General features: G+C 41.5%; 1 protein-coding gene across 1 annotated transcript in view; it reads left to right on the top strand.

The window, feature by feature from the left end:
- Positions 1–21,299, top strand: part of FBXO4 (F-box protein 4) — a 68,438-nt gene that overhangs the window by 22,203 nt on the left and 24,936 nt on the right. Inside the window, exons 2-4 of the mRNA XM_082243368.1 lie at positions 4,054–4,286; positions 6,684–6,904; positions 8,445–8,520. Coding sequence (XP_082099494.1) covers positions 4,054–4,286; positions 6,684–6,904; positions 8,445–8,520 — 530 coding nt within the window. The remainder of the gene's footprint in view (positions 1–4,053; positions 4,287–6,683; positions 6,905–8,444; positions 8,521–21,299) is intronic.

The following is a 21,299-nucleotide window of genomic DNA, read 5'->3' on the forward strand; positions in this document are numbered from 1 at the left end:
GCTACTAAAAATTCTAAGAAAAATTATCTTTTTTTTCTGGTTCTGGACCATTTTAATGGAAAGTCGGATCACAAGTCGCTTCAAATAAGATAAGGAGGCCACTCCCATTGAAGTCTATTGGACAAGTCGGATACAAGTCACCTCAAAGTAGTACAGGACCCTTTTCAGAAGTCGGAGTGACTTAAGTAGTGCCAATTAAGACGGCATTCATTGATTAACATTGCTTTTGTTATGTCAAGCGACTTGGGGAGACTTGAGGGCACACAAGTCGCCTCACAAGTCGCGGCAGTGTTAATGGACTCTTAGGCCCCTTTCACATTGGCGATCCGATCTGCCTGTCAGTTTTTCAGGCGGATCTGATCGGATGCCCTATGCATCCCTATGGGGCAGCAGGTGTCAGCGGAGACATCTCCGCTGACACCTGCTGCTATCCGATCCGATCCTGTCCGTGAAATCCGGACAGATGGAAACTCTATTTTCATCTGGAGGATTGGATTGGAGGAGAACGGACAGGCGGTCCATTCTCATCCGATCTCCCCATAGAGGACAGCGGGCATCTGACAGCTCTGTCTCCGCACACAGAGTGGAGACGGAGTTGTCGTCCGCCTGCTCAGCGGGGATCGGCAGATCGATCCCCTGCTGAGCAGAATGGACTCCGTCGGGCGGTGCGCCCCTGTGAAAGGGGCCTTAGGGTTACAACTAACGATTATTTTCATAATCAATTAGTTGGCCGATTTATTGTTTTGATTAATCGGATAATAACCTTAAAGTGTGGTGTATAATTTAGTGAATATGTAAAGTTTAAGGAAAAGACCATTTATTCTTAAATATCTATATACAGTGGTAAATATAAATAACCAACTATATGGTTAGGGAGCAAAATCTGTAATCCATTCTGAGAATAACAGACCGATGAGATATATACAGTATTTAATATTCTGCCAGTTGAATCTGGTAAATATCATCAGACTCGGACATCAATTTTTTTATTTAAAGAAAAAAATATTAAATTAATTTTTGCCGATTTTTAGACAAGTGTAACATATGATGTATGACGGACTCCCTTGTCATAGGTAGGTGGCTTGATAAAAGCTCCCTGCGTCTGCTGTCACTTATGCTGGCCATACAAAAACAATGTCTTCCTTCAAAAAATTTCATTTTAAGAACATTTGTTCGATTTTTCTATTATTAGTGGGTTCAAATCTATGTTCGCTTTCGACCACAGTAACGGAAAAATTAGGAGCAGAATAGAAAACTTCTTAGTCAAAGGAATTTTCAGACAGTGTAGTTTTCGTTCAGAAATTACATTCATTTTACAACTGAATGTTAAAAGCAAGTGAAATTTCTTTCATTCAACGAATGTACAAAGATTTTTCGTATTAATATTCTCATCTGAAAATGGATGTGTATGTCCAGCATAAGGCTCAGTTCACACCTATGCAGTTTGCTTTTGATCTGTTTCTGCAGTGCTTTTTGCTGTGCGTTTTGCTTTTTTGCATACGCAAATTCCTGCGATTTGAGTTTTGCATTTTTATGTCTTTTATTGTTTGGCCAATTTGTTGTTGGGGCGATTAAAAACACAAATCACAGCAATAATGCACTACATTCTTTTCTGCAGCTTCTCCATTGAAGTATATTGAACCCAAAAAAAGTTGACCCTTTCCAAATACGCAGCGGCTGAAAAAAGCATAGATGTGAACATGTCCCATAGGAAACCATAGTAAATAAACTGTAGTGCGTTTTTGCAAAAAGCACCAAAAAACACATAGGTGTTACCCAGTAGCAGCTGCATGCTTTATTTTTTTTGTATCGCCTGTTATAATGGGGTTAAAAAAAAACTAAAATGAGCTCTTTATAATACAAAAAGAGCACTACTATAAGGGGTTCATTTATTTACATTGAATTTGTGATGACAAGAGACTTGGGGCGACTTGAGGGTACACAAGTCGTGTCCCAAGTCGGAGTAGTGTGAACCGGCTCTTAGCAAGAGGCACCACTAATCAAACACGGCCATGAAGACCAAGGAATTCTCCAAACAAGTAAGGGACAATGTTGTTGAGAAGTACAAGTCAGGGTTAGGTTATAAAAAAAATATTCAAATCTTTGATGATCCCCAGGGGCACCATCAAATCTTTCATAACCAAATGGAACGAACATGGCACAACAGCAAACCTGCCAAGAGACGGGTGCCCACCAAAACTCACGGACCGGGCAAGAAGGGCATTAATCAGAGAGGCAGCACAGAGACCGAAGGTAACCCTGGAGGAGCTGCAGAGTCCCACAGCAGAGACTGGAGTATCTGTACATAGGATGACAATAAGCCATGCGCTCCATAAAGTTGGGCTTTATGGCAGAGTGGCCAGAAGAAAGCCATTACTTTCAGCAAAAAACAAAATGGCACGTTTTTGAGTTTGCGAAAAGGCATATGGAAGACTATGTGGTGATTTTTCCCACCTGGTCAGTTGAGAGTTCCCTGATGGCCTCATCTTAAAGATTGGGAGATCTATTACATCTTTTTGATTACCATTGATAACCAGAGAGGAAGAACATTAGTAGCTGGAGGCGCTGTTGCTGTCCTGTAATATAGACCGCAACGGCTTCCGGTGAGTTTGCATTTCAGCTATATGGTAAAGGCACGACATCACAGGTGACACCTGAAACTATTTATTTGCACCTGGATTTGATATAAAGGACACTTGTTTGTGTTTAAGGACACTCGTCACTTCTATATTATTCACAATAGAGATTTTTTTTCTATACAATATTTTTGAATGCACTTACAGCGCTGCAATATATTTCTTATGCTGTCTATATAAGTGTTGGTATGATTGCACTGATTGCACGCAGCTGTCATTTGACTAATTCAGCGCTGACATCACATTGTTTTTATTTTTTGGTATTTGCGAACTGGTTTTTTCTAACGCACTTTTTTTGGGGAAAAAAAAAAAACACTTTCATGAATAAAAAAAAAAAATAAAGAACAAAACCGTAGTTAGCCCAATTTTTTTTTTTTTTTTTTTTTAATGTGAAAGAGGTTACACTGAGTAAATGGATACCTAACATGTCCCGCTTTAAAATTGGGTCTGCCCATGGCATGACGGAAAACGACAGTGCTTAAAATTCTCCAAAGGCAACACTTTAAACGCCTTTACAGGTTACCTGTTTAGGCTGCATTCACACTTGAGCGTAGCGTTTTCGCATTTTTTACCGCAATTTTCAGGTGTTTTTTTCAGGCGTTTTTGTTTTTGAAGGCAGGCATTGACATCTATCAAAAACGCTGGTAATCACCCTAAAAAGAAGCTCATGTACTTTTTTCAGCTACAGGCGTTTTGCTTCAGGCGTTAAAACGCTCAGATGTGAACAGGGGCCATTTAAATGAATGGGGTTTTACTTGTTGGGCGTTTTGGAACGTTTTTTTGAGCGTTTTTGGAGCTGAAAAACGCTCAAAAATGCCCAGGTGTGAATGGAGCCTTAAAGTTGCACAGGAGGTCTGTTGCTAGAATTATTCCTCTCGCTCTGCTGTTCGTGACAATATTTTTTTATATTATATTCATTTATAACTTCATCGCTATCACAAGGGATGAACAGCATCCCTTGTGACAGCGTGGGCCATGACGGGTCCTCTGTTGGACCCAAAAACCCTCCTCTGGCCCCCCATGCAGCCGATCAGACCGAGATCGGTCCGATCGGCTGTTTCTCTGGCTGCTGGTGGCCAGGTAAACAAAGGGCAGAACTGGAAGTGACGAATACTCTTCGCTGCTGGTTTCCATGGTTGCAGAGAGAGGGGAACGACGCCAGTTCCTCTCTATTTGTACAATGCAGCCATTGCGCTGGCCGCATCGCTCCTGTCCTCCTTGCCGGCTGCAAAAAATGATACTGGGATGATTTATGTAGGTGCAGGTATCATCCTGGTATTACCACTGAAACCCAAGGACGTGTGGGTACGTCCATTTGGGGAAGTGGTTAAATAAATGCCTAACTGGTTTTTCTTTTATATCCACCTTGAATTATATGAACCAGATTTTTTTTTAATTTTTTTTTTTTTTTTTACAGGTTGACATGCAGCTGTATATGTTATCATTCCTCACCCCACAAGACCTGTGTAGGCTTGGAATGACAAACCGTTACTGGAATGAAATGGTGCAAGACCGTCTTCTATGGAAATATTTCTTGCTGCGAGATCTTCCCACCTGGTCATCCATTGACTGCCATAGCTTGCCGGATGTTACTCTCCTGAACTCCTGCCTGTCTGAATCCGAGCAGATGGATGCCAACTTTATGTCCATGTGAGTTCTTATGCAAGAGTAACCTGCTGGCCCTTACTGTATTAGTTAAAGCGATCATTTCGACTGGTAGAAATTCCAGATGAAAGTTCCCTGCAGTAGAGGAGTTCTGTCAGACACTTCAGCATTCAACACTTCCAGGATTGTTCGGTGCCTCTCCCCACCGTATGCTCCAGCTCCATCCTCCGAACCCTAAATAAATGCTAAGTCTCTTACTAATGCAAGGGTTGAATGGAACTACACCGGGGGGACATAGGCATCTGACAATCGTGGACGTGCTGAACGCAGAAGAACATGGCAAGGTGGCTTTGGGATGTCTAAAGAAAAAAAATTTTCTTTATTTCCCTTCTTTTTATTCCCCCTATACTGCACTGTTAAGATGCCCATTAAAAATAGAATGGGGTCAGATATGCAGCCACATTTCCCAAAAACACCACTGTCTTAGGACTACTTTATTAAAGTGTATACTCTGCTGAATAAACAGGAGTTGGGGTATGGTCAGACTAACCACTTATCGGGGGGGGGGGGCATTGTCCCCCTCCAAATTGATTACTGGGGCTCTCTGTTGGGGGTGTGATCTTCAACACAAAAATGTTTTTTTTTTTTTTTTGCATATATAATTTTGGGGCTTATTTTGATAGGTTTTGCTGTGATAATGTCTAGGTTTACAGTTTGGGGCTAGGCTGAATTTAAAGAGAATCTACTAGTTTGCTCATTCAGGAAAAAGTGACAGGTTTTCTTAAAAGTTCTCACCCACCCACTACTACCCACCTTTGATACTCTCCCTTGTCACTTTATTTATTTGTTGGAGGCAGTACTTCCAGGTATGGGGTTATGTGACCTTCCTTTTAAGATGCAGTGGTTGGGTCTGAGCGACCAATCCTCATGTCTAAATATTGTCACATGGGGAGGTCATTAGGCCTGTGTAAGTTTAATAACTGGCCAAGCTGTTTTTCCCTTTTTTTTTATTTTTATGAGAATTCTGAATAAGAACTTCAGATTTTTAGTTCCCATTTATTTTTTTATGTTTCACTAGTTTTTATTGGAGGTTTTACAATACAGATAATGAATAACAATAACTGGTCATATTACAACGTATGAACAGTATCCGTGTAAAGTGATCTTGTAACTTGCAGCTAGTTACAGAAACCCAAGAGACATCAAGTGACTGATAGAAAACAATGTGCAGACATCAGTAGCTAATACTGACATATTCTATAATGCGCTATGGGAGAGTTGCTTGGTTATTTTTGAGGTACCACAGTAGCCAAGGTTGCCACAAGGAGAGGGATGTTTGATATTTCCCTCAAGCATTAGTTCATAGCAGAACTGAAGAGAAAAAGGGGATTAAAGAAGGTGTGTGTGTGTGTGTGTGTGTGTGTGTGTGTGTGTGTAAACCAACCGGCCCTTAGTTTGCTATAATTACCCACCAGTCTGCTGACAAGCCAAATAAACCTATATAAACATAATAGGTTAAAAACAGGGGTTTAGTTAACACACATTTGCAAACGCATGTATAAGCTGCAGGCCACTCCAAGGCACCCTGTGTATCCTGCAGTCCTAACACTACCTAACACTACTCAAACTGAGTGTCTACTTAGTGTCTCCAACATGGGAGTACATGAATGCTAATGGATGGATGGGAAACAGGTGGGCTTGGAGGTGGCCCAATCCTCCCCCAAAGTGGTCCCAGCCATGACTTGTATTGAAAAACGAATGGCTATGTGAAAGCCATAGGGTGCAAACTAAAAAATGACGAGCTGGGAGACACACACCCCCATCCCAGTAATATAGATGGTAAAGGCAAATTGGGACTTTAGATGAAACACCAGCCTATAAAGCGAGCGTTTCCATTCCTGGCAACATGAAAAAGCATTAGTTCATACGAGCAATGTTCATGGATCAAGTCCAGAACGTCTGTAGCAGGAGGGGGCAATACTTTTTTCCAATTTCTGGTAAGAGTTCGCCTCGCCGCCAAGAGGGTGTGAGTAATGGAGTGTCTGGAGGCTGGAGGATAGTTTTCGATTGTTAGAGTTAAGAGAGCAAGAGCTGGAGAGGGTCGAATGGTTACGTGAGATATCTCGGATATAATTCGGAATATTTCACACCAGTTAGATTGGAGTTTTGGACAGTCCCATAGGCATAGGATATGTAAAATGTTCCCCAGATTTCCGTAGTTCCTCCAGCAGAGGGTAGACGAGTGGTGATAGTACAAAGCTAGTTTGGAGGGCGTCAGGTGCCACCTGAGGGTAATTTTGACCGTTTGTTCCCATAACGCCAAACAATTGGTGTGTTTTGTAGGCGTGTCGTAGTGCAGTGGTCCATTGAAGAGTCATGTATGTGCTGGTTCCCATTTATTTTTACAGAAAGTCCTAACTGTCTGATTTTCCTTGTTAATAGCTACTTGAGGAGCTGCCCAAAGACCAGAAAATCCATGCGGTCCAAGAACCCCATTTATGGAGCAGTAACATCATTCCTTCAGTCTCTGGTCACGCAGGGGGAACCTCGGTTTGCCATGTTTGGTCCTGGCCTCGAGCAGCTGGATGATTCTTTGGTCACACGAATGATGACATCTCCAGATCTTCTACCTGTGGTCAGCATACTTCAAAGGCAGATTGATGGTGAGTCTCAGATCAATGCAGAGATCAAGAAAACATGCGAATGTACATTGGACTTGCAGTCAAGCAATTCCCTTCACGTACATTGTGATTCAGGCTCTGTCCTGGCATTTATTTATTGTTTTTAGTTGAACTAAAAGGTGAGGATGAAGCACTGGACACAAATCCTTAACATGTATTGAGGATAATGTGTCTTGGCTTAGCTTCAGCTACTCTCCACAAAGCAGCCCCCCCCCCCCCCCCGAAAAAAAAAAAAAACGGGCCATCCAAATCGAGAAGTCCATGTGAACGAAGTAATAAAGGGAGTAATAAATTGTTTATGCCTCGAGAGCCCAACATTTTTTAATGGTAATTACATATGAAAACAGGCAAAAGGCAGCCAATACGTTTGAATAATGTAGAAAAAATGTCAACTGGATTTAACACAAAAGGTCCTAAACTCTCTAACAGGAGGAAGAACTGCAGTGCAATTGCAGCTCCCTCTATGGCCGAGTAATAGCCCAGACAGCTTGCTTCTCTTGATGATACAGCAAGCAGAGCAAACTAATATATCTGCTGCATGGGCAAATTGGTTGGTCTCTGATGCCCCATACACACGTGCAGATTATCTGCAGACTTTTGTCTGCAGACTTACCAAAACCATATAATATGAGGTCAAACCTAAACACTTTCAATTTGTATGCAATCCGGCAGGCCCTTGCACTACATAGAAAAGGTAAGTCTGCAGACAAAAGTCTGCAGATAATCTGCACGTGTGTACGGGGCATAACACCCCTTGCTTCCTATTTACTGTCTTTGGGGCTGTACTGTGGGCTGGCAGACAAGCCAAGCAGAATTCATGCCCCTTGTTAACATTTTGTCTTTTTTTTTTTTTTTTTGTGAAACGTGGTGTCTTTTAGGAGGCATGGCATGGGCTTTAGTCACGATCCCGTCGCAGAAGAGAACTAGCCAGAGTCGATATTGCTACAATAGACACAGCAAGGCAGAGAAATTCTCTATTTTTATGTATTCCCCCCCCCCCTCGCCAGCTAGATGAGCAAGGTGTATGCTAACTGGTGAGCTAATCTGCAAGAATTAAGTTAATGCACACATGCAAGTAGGGCCTATTTGTGGCCCTGTCTCTGTTGAGATTTCACCAGCAACAAGATTGCTGGTGTGACATGGACATGTATACATACAGCATATGTGTGTGTGGGTGTATAATTTTTTATTTTTTCCTAAGGCAATTTTTAAAAAATATGGCCTCTATTCCAGACGTAATTTCTCATTATCAATATTGAAACACAATAAATCAAGAAACAAAACAACATGACAAGGATAGTGTTGGGAACATATAAAGATCGACTGTTGGCAACATGTTCTCTTGTTGTGCATTTCGTAGCTAAAATTACTTTCTGCTGAATGTCTGAGAGACTAGGTTGTTTTTTTTAGTGTGATTTCTTCAGTCATTGTGGGAGTCTGTAGTAGGTGGTTTGTATCTCATCCTATGGTTTTATGCAGTATAAGTCTAATTTATTATCCCCATTATTATTTTCTTATACAGGCATTGGCTCTGGTGTAACATTTCAACTAAATAACCAACATAAATTTAACATCTTAACTCTCTATTCTACTACACGGTAAGTGCCTACAATAAAGCTATCATCTCTGTTTTGAGTTTTTTGGATTATTTTGTTTCATTTCAGTTTTTTTTTTTTTAACATGCCAAAGGATTCCAAGAGCACCATGGGTTAGCTTAAGTGACTACAGAGCATCTGGCTTTATTTCACTTACGGACTGTTTGATATTCATCGACATTTATCACTATTTTTAGCGCAACTTTATATTTTCTGTAAAAGTAAAAACCTAAATGAGGAACTTATAACTTTAAGAATAGCCTAGCAGCGAGACAACCAGAGGAAGCTGTCTAATGGAAAATGTTTAGTTAAATCTATTCTATAGATCACGAATAATTAATATGTTATAATACGTGTATTGTTAGGATTGGTTAAATAAAAAGGAAACATGTCATCTAGTGCACTTATAATATGCTTTAGATTTGTATCTGATTGGTGGGCAGAGATGGTCCGATCCACCAATTTTTAAATATTAACATGATGAGCCACACCCATTAAACAAGTCTCTGCTCTTCACTCCAGTATGTGTGTTTGAATGAGCAGGACTTCCAGGTCCCTAAAGTCAAGGTATGGTGAGGGGGAGGCCGACGGTAAGAATTTAACCCCTACAAAAACAGAGTAATCATTCAAAGAACTCACTGGTTCTGGCAATGCAGCTCACAATACAATGGGGCAACCCTCTGGTGAAAATCATCCAAAGCAAACGTCAACAGAAGTACTGCCAGACTGATTAGTAAGGAACCCAAATCATTTTATTGGCTCACAGGAAAAAAAAAAACATCCAATGCATTTTGGGAGTCAAAAACACTCTCTCTTCATCGTGGATTGAGATATGGACTCAAGAAGGAGCTCTTCTATTTTCATCTGTATGGGAAAGATGTTATTGAATCAGGGGAATTAATAGTGAACTGTGGCAGCATTATCGCATTGATAGCAACACTGGCCGGCACTACTGGTTACCAATGTATCTAATTCATTGCCATACAGGCAAGTTCTTTCTTAAAGCCATATAAACGGTTAGTACACAGCACCTTCCCAGAAAAAAATGAAAATATGAACACCCTGCTGCCTCCTTACCCACCTCCCTGATCTCCACTGTACTTACCTCTGTGGATGATGAGCGGTCAGTGCCCACACAGCCAGTGTAGTGATCCGGGGATCTGAAACGACCCACACTTCTCCTCCTTTTCTGTAGGGCTTTCGGGACTAATCCGAGTGATACTAAGTGATGGCACTGACCATTTAGAGTCACTTTTTATATCTCAAGCCCTGATAAAGAAGGGAGTGTTTTTGGCCCCCAAAACTTAGTAAATCAGATTGATTAGAGCAGTAACTCCTCCCTTACTAAAAAGCTCAGTCTGATGTCAAAAACTCCAAACACACTGCTAAAGCAACCCTTGAGTGGTTTAAGAGGAAGCATCTAAATGTGTTGGAATGGCCCAGACCTCAATCCAATAGAAAATCTGTGGTCAGACTTGCTGTTCACAAGCGCAACCCATCCAACTTAAAGGAGCTGGAGCAGTTTTGCATGGAGGAATGGGCAAAAATCCCAGTGGTAAGATGTGGCAAGCTTATAGAGACTTATCCAAAGCGACTTGGGGCTGTGATTGCCGCAAAAGGTGGCTCTACAAAGTATTGACTTTAGGGTGGTGAATAGTTATGCACATTGACTTTTTCTTTTATTTTGTCCTATTTGTTGTTTGCTTTACAATAAAAAAAAAAAAAAAAAACATCTTCAAAGTTGTGGGCATGTTTTGTAATTTAAATGATGCAAATCCTTTAACAATCCATGTTAACTCCAACTTAAAACACAAAAAATGCCAAGGGGGGGGGGGGGGGGGTAAATACTTTTGCAAGGCACTGTACATGGACTTTTAGCACTATTTTTAGCGCAACTTTATGTTTTCTGTTTTTTTGTTTATTGTGTGTATCTCGCAAGATAAGTTGCTGCTTATACATGATTTTGGATTTTCACTAGCGCAGTACTTTTCTCTTTTTATGTTAAGTTTTTACTTTTACTATATAACTTTCTCAAATATGCTTAGAACAAACGGCTTCCAAACCAAACCTAAAGAAGCACTCTACAGCCTGAAATTGTATTCATTATATTAAACAATTATTTAACCCTTCACAGACACCCTTTTCAGCCAACATGAATAACCACAGAATGACCTAAACTACTAGATAAAGCATTCCTCAACCATTGGAGGTGTTAAAAATAATATTCTTCCATTAATTCAAACATAAGTCCATTAGGCATGCAGATATTCTGACTCAGAACTTGGGTTTCCTAACTGTGCAATATATAACTATCATAAGCAAAATAAAACACTAATGAATATTATCAATATTCCATCATAAGCACTAACTTTGCAGCAGAAATTCTGCAAATTCAAAAAGTAATAGACCCAAATAAGTAATCACTTTAACCACATAACAACCGTCCACCGCAGTTTTACTGCGGCAGGCAGCCGCTCCTGGGCAAAGCGACGTTATCTTGCGTCGCTCGCTCAGGAGACTCTAGGGGGCGAGCGCGCACCGCCGGCGACGCGCTCCCGCCCCCGCTCGTCAGCTGGGGAGCCAGTGCTTGTTAGCCACTCGCGATCTCCCGCAGCTGAGAGAGAAAGACAGACGGCTGATGTAAACACAACCATCTGTCATTCTCCCTGAAGTGATCACAGAGGCTATGTGATCCTGCTATATAGGATCGCATGTTTCTGTGATTACTTCACAAGCCACGCCCCCTGACAGAATCATGCCCCTAGGGATACATTTAACCCACTGATCACCAGTAATGTTAACCCCTTCCCTGCCAGTGTCATTTTTACAGTAACAGTGCATATTTTTAGCACTGATTACTGTAATAATGTCACTGGTACCCCCGAAAGTGTCAAAAATGTCAGTTAGGGATGCGATCTGTCCGCCGCAAGGTTGCAGTCCCGCAAAAAAAATTGCATATCGCCGCCATTACTAGTAAAAAAAAAAAAAACAATAAAAATGACATAAATCTTTCCCGTAGTTAGTAAATGCAATAACTTTTGCGCAAACCAATCAAAATATGCTTATTGCAGTAGCAGAAAACAAATTAGTCTAAATTGTTAAAACATTTTTGATTTTTATATATTTTTTTGAGAATTTCATATTAAAAAAATTGAAAAATATTGTAATTTTTTCAAAATTGTCGCTTTTTTTTGTTTATAGCGCAAAAAATAAAAATCGCACAGGTGATCAAATACCACCAAAAGAAAGCTCTGTTTGTGGGAAAAAAAGGACGTCAATTTGGTTTGGGTACAGCGACGCATTAAAGTCACGCATTGCCGAATCGCAAAATAGGGCCTGGTCATTGAGCAGCCAAATCCTCCTTAAGGCTCCATGTACACGGGACGCTGGAAATGGCCGTTTAGGAGCAGTTGGGCGTTTTTTTCAGAAGCCCCTGAACCCATCTACATTTTATCTTATCTGTCCATGTACACCAGGTCGTTTACAGTCATTTGCAGGCAGTTGCGTTCAGGGACTGTTTTTAGAACGCAATTATTTGCGTTCGAACGTGTGTTTCCCGGCGTTTCAAACGCACAAACGCGTCTGAACGCGATGACCCGCGTTTAGCGTTCGCATTTTTCCATTTTAAAGGGGAATAATTTTTTTGACCTCTAGGAACGCTTCTAAACGCAAACGCCCGCTAAACGCGGGTACAAACGCGACCGAACGGACGTTTGAAACGTCCTAAAAATTCCAGCATTCAAAGGGACTTTTAACAACGTCCCGTGTACATGGAGCCTAAGTGTTTAAGACTGTATTCAAACAAACTTTTCCACCAACAAACCTTAGCATCTTCTCACGAATTCAATGTATGTAACATTTGCAACTTTATTTTGGTCATGGTTGCTTAATCTCAGTAACTCTTAAAGTATTTATAATTTCACCTTTTTTTTTTACCAAAATCCCATTACCAAATTTTAATTCAGCTCCAAACTTTAGAGGAAGGAATATTAGGCTTATTATCCAACTTTTCTTCATGAATACCATAGGTAGACCCTTTTTTTAACCAGTTCCAGACCGCCCACTGCTTATATACTGCAGCAGGGCGGCCCGGCTGCGAAGAATCACGTACATGTACGAGATTTTGTGCACGCGATATAGGGGGCGCGCACGCCTTTACCGGAGCACCGCTCCTGCTGTGATTGGACACCGTGGGAGCCATTCAGGGGGTCTGGCGGCCATCGCCACCCGCCGATTGTTTGGAGGAAAGGCAGAACCGCAGTCTTCCTATGTAAACAAAGCAGGCCGCTGTTCTGTCAGGGAGTAAAAGAGAGAGCTTATGTTTTAGTCAAGCTGAAACACAGATCTCTTTTTGTCCAGTGCATCCTCTCCCCCAACAATTAGAAAGCACTTCCTAGGAGCACACTTAACCCCTTGATCGCCCCTGGCGTTAACCCCCTCCCAGCCAAGGTCATTTATACAGTAACAGTGCATTTTTTTTTTAGCACTGATCACTGAATTGGTGTCACTGGTCCCCAAAAAGTCAGATTTGTCTGCCGCAATGTCGCAGTCCTGCTAAAAATGCTCATCACTGACATTACTTGTAAAAACAATAAAATAAAAAGTCAGTAAATCTATCCCAAAGTTTGTAGACGTTATAACTTTTGCGCAAATCAATCAATTTACACTTCTTAGGATTTTTTTTTTTTTTCCAAAAATGTGTAGCGGAATACATATTGGCATATATTAGTAATGAATTAAAATCTATGCGCTACCAAACGAGAAATGGGAGCCGGAGAAAAGAAGTAGATAAATGGAGCACCAGAGGCCCTGCAGCTAGTTCTGTAGTGTCACCACATACGATCAGATATAGGTATAAAAGAACAACCAGCGCTGAAACCTCTTTAGAACAGTGAACCATACATCACTATAAACAGTATTTAAAAAAAATGCAGAGATAACATATGAAGGATATTTCTTCAAAAGCTCAATAAAGCAATAAATACGTAATAAATATAGGTGGAAGGCATAAGGTGCCAGGTGCAAAGGTGCTAAATTGATGTGAGCAGTGATCGAAGAACTAAATATCAAAATGATCCGTGCTCTGGGAGAAATATTAATAAAATGTAAAATATGTTATGTGCAGATAATGAGCGATTGTACAGGTTCTATAGACCCAGAACTGGTCAAACGCTCGGACTGAAACAATTAATATAAAACAAACTTTTAAAGTGCCCTATGAAGAGTGAGCTGCTAACAGCTTTAAAGAGTGTGCAAATGCAAAATAGCCCTGTAACAAAGGAGCGAGTTGCGCGGGTTCTATAAGTGGGAGAACTGGTCACGAGCTCCAAAAATAAATTGGAAGGGAATAAAGGGAATGTGCCTTATAAAGAGTGAACCAAAGAAGTTCTTCCAAGTGTAGTGAGAAAAGTGATTTAAAACTCAGTGATGAAAATAGCAGTGATTCAATCCAAAAGTGAAATGAAAAAAATATTCTTTAAGATGAAAAGTACACAATGCCCTATGATAGGTAAACCACTGTGAAAACTTCCGAAATTATGAGGAAAGATAACAATAATCAAACGTGGTATAAAGTGAAATAAATGATATTCAAAAAACGTGGTCCATATAAATAGGTGGATAAGTCCAATATAGATCTCCAAATGTTAAAAGGGAAAGTTCACAATAGGTGCAAATACAGCAGGCGATATCTAGTGATCCCAGTGCGAATGTGAGTGAGCAAAGAATCCTCAAAATAGGTGTAATGGCCGCTCACCTCACTTATCTTTCATATAGGCGTATCAGGTGTCTCGTGTCAACCTGCAGACCTTTGGGGGAAATAAACACTTTCCCAGGAAGAGACGAGATCTCCACAGGTAATATGGGAATCAAGGTCCTGGTCCCATAAGCTGGTCTAAGATTAAAGTTGTTGCTCAGACACTCGGTGGTTCAGGGGAAAAGATGGAGAGAGGGTCTCATAGCGTAGTAAGTTTAACGATGTTTATTTCCAAGTAAAAAGTAAAATTTAAACTCACATTTCAGTAGAGAAGTACAAGCGTATAAGTAAAACGCAGCCGCCGATGCGGTTTCAGTGTTCTCTCAGCAACTTCCGGTCTCGGCCGTAGACCAGGAAGTGACGTCACCATGGAGTCCCGACGCGTTGCGTAACCAAGTTACTCTCGGCCGTAGACCAGGAAGTGACGTCACCACGGCGTCCCGACGCGTTGCGTAACCAATCAAGTTACTCTCTGCCGTAGACCAGGAAGTGACATCACCACGGCGTCCCGACGCGCTGCGTAACCAATCAAGTTACTTGAAAAAGTAACTTGATTGGTTACGCAAAGCGTCAGGACGCCGTGGTGACGTCACTAGCTGGTCTACAGCCGAGGCCGGAAGTTGCTGAGAGAACACTGGAACCGCATCGGCGGCTGTGTTTTACTTATACGCTTGTACTTATCTACTGAAATGTGAGTTTAAATTTTACTTTTTACTTGGAAATAAACATCGTTAAACTTACTACGCTATGAGACCCTCTCTCCATCTTTTCCCCTGAACCACCGAGTGTCTGAGCAGAAACTTTAATTTAAGACAGTATTTAGTAGAAGCCCCCTTTTGATCGAATACAGCCAGGAGTCTTTTTGGGAAAGATGCAACAAGTCTTTCACACCTGGATTTGGGGATCCTCTGCCATTCCTCCTTGCAGATCCTCTCCAGTTCTGTCAGGTTGGATGGTAAACGTTGGTGGACAGCCATTTTTAGGTCTCTCCAGAGATGCTCAATTGGGTTTAAGTCAGGGCTCTGGCTGGGCCATTCAAGAACAGTCACGGAGTTGTTGTGAAGCCACTCCTTCGTTATTTTAGCGGTGTGCTTAGGGTCATTGTCTTGTTGGAAGGTAAACCTTCGGCCCAGTCTGAGGTCCAGAGCACTCTAAAGAAGGTTTTTGTCCAGGATATCCCTGTACTTGGCCGCATTCATCTTTCCCTCAATTGCAACCAGTCGTCCTGTCCCTGCAGCTGAAAAACACCCCCACAGCATGATGCTGCCACCACCATGCTTCACTGTTGGTACAGTATTGGACAGGTGATGAGCAGTGCCTGGTTTTCTCCACACATACCACTTAGAATTAAGGCCAAAAAGTTCTATTTTGGTCTCATCAGACCAGAGAATCTTATTTCTCACCATCTTGGAGTCCTTCAGGTGTTTTTTAGCAAACTCCATGCGGGCTTTCATGTGTCTTAAGCCCCGTACACACGTACCGATGGTCGGCATACAAATGTTCCTCTTTTCTCCCCGGGATGTCGGTGTCTGCTGAAAAGTGCAAAGACAGCACAAGGACAGCACAAGAATTTTGTCCGCCGACTGCAGAAGTGATGTCATGTAATGGTTAACTTTCCCTGTGTTTTCTATTTTCTGAGCATGCCCAGTCTTGCAAATCTGCGGTCTGTCGGCCGAATTGTGTACTGACAGGCGAACAATCGTCCGTTCTGGGGTCGGCATACAAAAATTTTCATGTTTGCAAGAAAGACTTTTGTCCGCGGATTGTGCGCAGACATCTGTCGGAGGCACCATACTAACACGCGTACAATCGGCAGATCCTTCGTCCACCGACGTTTGTATGCCGACGATCGGTACGTGTGTACGGGCCTTTACACTGAGGAGAGGCTTCCGTCGGGCCACTCTGCCATAAAGCCCCGACTGGTGGAGGGCTGCAGTGATGGTTGACTTTCTACAACTTTCTCTCATCTCCTGTCTGCATCTCTGGAGCTCAGCCACAGTGATTTTTGGGTTCTTCTTTACCTCTCTCACCAAGGCTCTTCTCCCCCGATAGCTCAGTTTGGCCGGACGGCCAGCTCTAGGAAGGGTTCTGGTCGACCCAAACGTCTTCCATTTGAGGATTATGGAGGCCACTGTGCTCTTAGGAACCTTAAGTGCAGCAGAAATATTTTTGTAACCTTGCCAGATCTGTGCCTTGCCACAATTCTGTCTCTGAGCTCTTCAGGCAGTTCCTTTGACCTCATGATTCTCATTTGCTCTGACATGCATTGTGATCTGGAAGGTCTTATATAGACAGGTGTGTGGCTTTCCTAATCAAGTCCAATCAGTATAATCAAACACAGCTGGACTCAAATGAAGGTGTAGAACCATCTCAAGGATGATCAGAAGAAATGGAAAGCACCTGAGTTAAATATATGAGTGTCACAGCAAAGGGTCTGAATACTTAGGACCATGTGATATTTCAGTTTTTCTTTTTTAATAAATCTGCAACAATGTCAACAATACTGTGTGTTTTTCTGTCAGTATGGGGTGCTATGTGTACATTCATGAGGAAGAAGAATGAACTTAAATGATTTTAGCAAATGGCTGCAATATAACAAAGAGTGAAAAATTTAAGGGGGTCTGAATACTTTCCGTACCCACTGTAAATTCACATAAATTAGAATAAAAATGGAACAGGCATCAGTGATACGAGAAACTGTACCACCAATGAATGCATCAAAATCTTTGGATAAATAGATAACGTAAAAACGTAAATGGCAACCACATCTGAATGAAAGATAAAACATATATAACTAAGTAAAAACGAAAAAATATGTATATAAAATGTATATAAAAAAAAAATATATCCTATAAAGATTTAAAATCAGACTAAAACCAGACCTAATAAGTAAATAAGGAAGATTAATAATTACTGATAAAACAATTTATATCCAAGTCAATATTTAACCCTTTAGGATGTAGTGAGTCAGTCAAATATATCCAATAAGTCTCTCGTTTAGAGAGTTCTCTGACTCTATTGGAACCTCTCCACATAGGGTCTACCCTCTCCATTCCCCAAAACTTCAGGTGAGAGGGGTCCCTATTATGGTATTGACGAAAGTGCAAGGATACATTATGATCTTTAAAACCCTTGCGAATATTCGCAATATGCTCCGATATCCGAATAGCCAGTGTACGTTTGGTCCTCCCAATATAAATTAAGCCACAAGGACATTGGAGGCCATATACCACATGTGTGGTGTTACAGGACATAAAGTCCTTTATGTCAAACGTCTGGCCATTCACAGAAGATGTAAATGTAGTAAAATTTCTTAAATGGGTATAAACTTGTTTACATGACCTACACTTACGGCAGGCAAAGAAACCAATAGTGTTATCCCAAAACATCTTTGGTTTTATAGGGGGATCTAAGATTTCTTTCACTACTTGATCCCCAAACGTGGGACCTCTTCTATAGATGAAGGAGGGAGTGGCAGGTAATACTTTACCAAGAATTTTGTCCATGCATAGGACTGACCAATGTTTTTTGATCACCCCCTCTACTTCTTTATACTGAGCATTATATTGGGTAATAAAACTAAACTCATTATCTTTCTTTGGTTCCCTGATACGTTCCCTTCAGCAATCATCCTGTGATAGAGTGCTAATCTCTGCTATAGTCCTGTCAAGCACTTGGGTATCATATCCCTTTTCAATAAATCAGTGTTTAATCACTTGTGCTTGGACATGAAAATCAACATCAGTGGTGCAGTTCCTCCTTACTCTGCGTAGTTGGCCTCTGGGAATGTTTGCCAGCCACTGTTGGTGATGCCCAGTATGGATGGGAAGATATCCGATGCGATCCGTAGGTTTGAAGTAGACCTTAGTCTCCAACCTACGGTCAACAAGGGATATCTCCACATCTAAAAAATGAACGTTTATTCTGCTCAAAAATAAAATCCAGCTTTTAATTGGGCTTTCAGCAGTAGAGGTGACCTCCCAGATTTCCAGAAAAGATTTCTTAGATGTGCGCTTGAGTAATAGTTGTGCGCTTGACTATTGTTTAGCACACAACTATTTTTGGTACAATGGTACCTTTTTATCAGCAGAAAAGAGGCGCTAAATTCGCCCCTAGCCTCGCCAATCTCTTTATGGGGGAATGGGACGATCGCTTTATATATGCTGCCCATCATGAAGAACTCATCATGTACAGAAGGTACATAGATGATTTGTTCTTCATTTGGGCTGGAGCGGAGGATTCTCTAGTTAATTATGCGAATAATTTAAATGACAATAGCAATAACATCAAGCTGGATTTTAATTGGAGCAGAATGAACGTTCATTTTTTTAGATGTGGAGATATTCCTTGTTGACCGTAGGTTGGAGACTAAGGTCTACTTCAAACCTACAGATCGCAACGAATGCATAGTTTTCCCTAACTCACAGCCATCTAAATTTAATGAGAGGGTTACAATAATCCCGATCATGGGTGTACTTGCATGGGGCACATTTGTAAATAGGTTGAGGGCATCTAATATATCAAAGTATTCTGCACACTGGGCAAGGATTTCCCTATTTCCTTCATTATTATATCTTTACTTTTAATACTTCCTGAATTCTCAACCTCCTTATGAACTGTACGCTTTCTATTATTTCCTTTTTGACTCTTTTAAATCAGTAAGAATACAAATAAATGTTCTCAACCCTGGTTTAGACCTCACAGCCATGGGCTGCTTTATCTAAGGCACTCCTGCCAGCAGTTGCACTCTGATGTCATAACGTACAATGCAGGACCAATATTTCTGCATTGTGCTTGAAGCACAAGGGCCCGCTGACATCCCAGAGCGCCAGAGAAAACTACAAAGCGCCAGGAGACTGCTGGAGTGAGGAATATTGTTAGTATTACAGCTATACCTATACCTAAAGCTAATCCCCATGTTAAATATTTCTTTAAATAGTTTGTGTGGACCAAATTGGCCTAAACATAGTATTTATTGCACCAACAGATGCACTTGCTGTGTGTTGTACTAATTGTATGTAGCCCCAGCTTTGTACAGTACACAGCACAGTGTTCCGGCAGTGCACAGCCTTGATTCTGTGGGTAGCAGTATACAGCCCCTGGCGCTCCCTGTCATGGAAATACGCCCAGCTTTTATGTTGTGTGGCCGTGTGTACAAGACCTTAAAGTGATTGTAAACCCTTAAAGATTTTTCAAATAAACATGTTATGCTTACCTGCTCTGTACAATAGTTTTTTGCTCAGAACAGCCCTAATCCTCCTCTTTTCAGTTCCCCAGCTCCTCCTGGCTTCTGCCCCCCGCTGAGTGCCCACCATAGCAAGCCACTTGCAATGGGGACACTCATGTTGGCTCTCTCCTGAGCTGGCTCTGTGTGTCCATAGATGGAGAGTGGCTTGGCTCCACCTGGTGCTCCCTCCACATTGGTTGTGATTGACAGCAGCGGGAGCCGAAGGTACCAGCTACGGTCTCTGAGCCTATGAGGAGGGAGAGAGCCAAGAGAGCAGCTGCTCTCAGGCACAGCACTGGATCAAGATCAGGCTCAGGTAAGCATAAGGCAGGGTGTGGGGCAGGGGCTGCACTCAGAAGGGTTTTTACCTTTATGCAGAGAAGGAATTAAAGGGTAACTCCACTTTCATGGGGAAAAAAATAGCAAACAAAGAAAAAATAATATAGCGTATACAGTTGCGACACAAGTCATATTGTAGTTAAATGTTCTTAAAAACAACCTTTCCTTTTCAATCTGCAGCTGCTGTAATTTTCTGAAAATGCAATGCAATATGGCTACCTGGAGCTGTTCTGTACACAGAATGTATACTGACCACACCCCAGAAACATTATTTCCTGCTTGTGTGATTGGCTCACCGATTTTTCCCAGAAGTCTGCACTAAGATACATGTCCGATTTCATGCATCCCCGCAACAAAAATTTCATTTTTGGTGAGATACTCCCAATAGGAACACGTCTAAAGGGATTCAGGCCCAGCAGCTTTCCTCATTAGTGATTTGCTGCTGCACAATTGATTGATAATTATGAAACCACTCCCATTAGACTCACTTGGCACAGGGGCACAGAGGAACAAGCTGTGATTACTTTAGAATAACAAACGGTAGGAATCTGCAACAAAGGTTGTTATTATCCTTGCAATGTACAGAGATCACCCACAGGGGACATTTTTTTCTCAACAAAAATGGAGCTACGCTTTAAGGTAAAAAAAAAAAAAACTTTAGCCTTTAGAGCCACTTTAATGGGTACACTCTGGATCTAAAGAAGGGAGCAAAAACAAAGTGCTGGCAACATATTTCCTTGCAGGGTGATACTAGTGAGGGGGTTCCACTCTGACAATTGTTGCTAGAACTGGGGTCCCCATTGGATGAGATCCCCCTCTAATACTGTTCTGGTGACAACTGTAAAATGTTGGATTTTCACAATTTTATTTTGTGTCAGTCCTCAAGACAAATAAAGCAGCTAAATTCCCATAGCTGGACATTCCCTAGTCCTACCGCCCAACATTTGAACTTTAGAATAAGGGACACTTGAGGGAAGGAGTAACCGGATACGTGTGGTGTGGCTAATTGTGGGTGTGGCCAAAGTCTTAGAAGTAGGAGGGCTTAAGGGGCGTGAAACAAGACCCAGGCTACATTGTACCTAAAAATATTCTTTGATTGCTTTTTCTAAACTTAAAGAAGAAGTTCACATTCAGAACATTAAAATAGTCAGGGACTCCATAACAACCAGCAACTGTTGAGACCATCAATTTTAGTGAGAAGTATGTAATGTACAGTATTGTGTATATAGTACAGGAGTGTGTAATGCAGAGCACTGGAGTTAGGCAGTGCTGCAGTCAGTGTCAGGTTTAGGATACACAACACTGACTGCAGGGGTCCAGGGTGTGTGATACAAAGTGTTTTAAGTATCAGGAGTATGTAACGCACAGAGGGCTGTAGTCAATGCTGGGTTAAGGAATACATTACACACACAGCAGTGTCCACAGAATGCAGGGACCATGAGTGTTATCCACAGAATGTAG

The sequence above is a fragment of the Pelophylax lessonae genome, assembly GCF_965119305.1.
Source record: "Pelophylax lessonae genome assembly, chromosome: 1".
Lineage (NCBI taxonomy): Eukaryota > Metazoa > Chordata > Amphibia > Anura > Ranidae > Pelophylax > Pelophylax lessonae.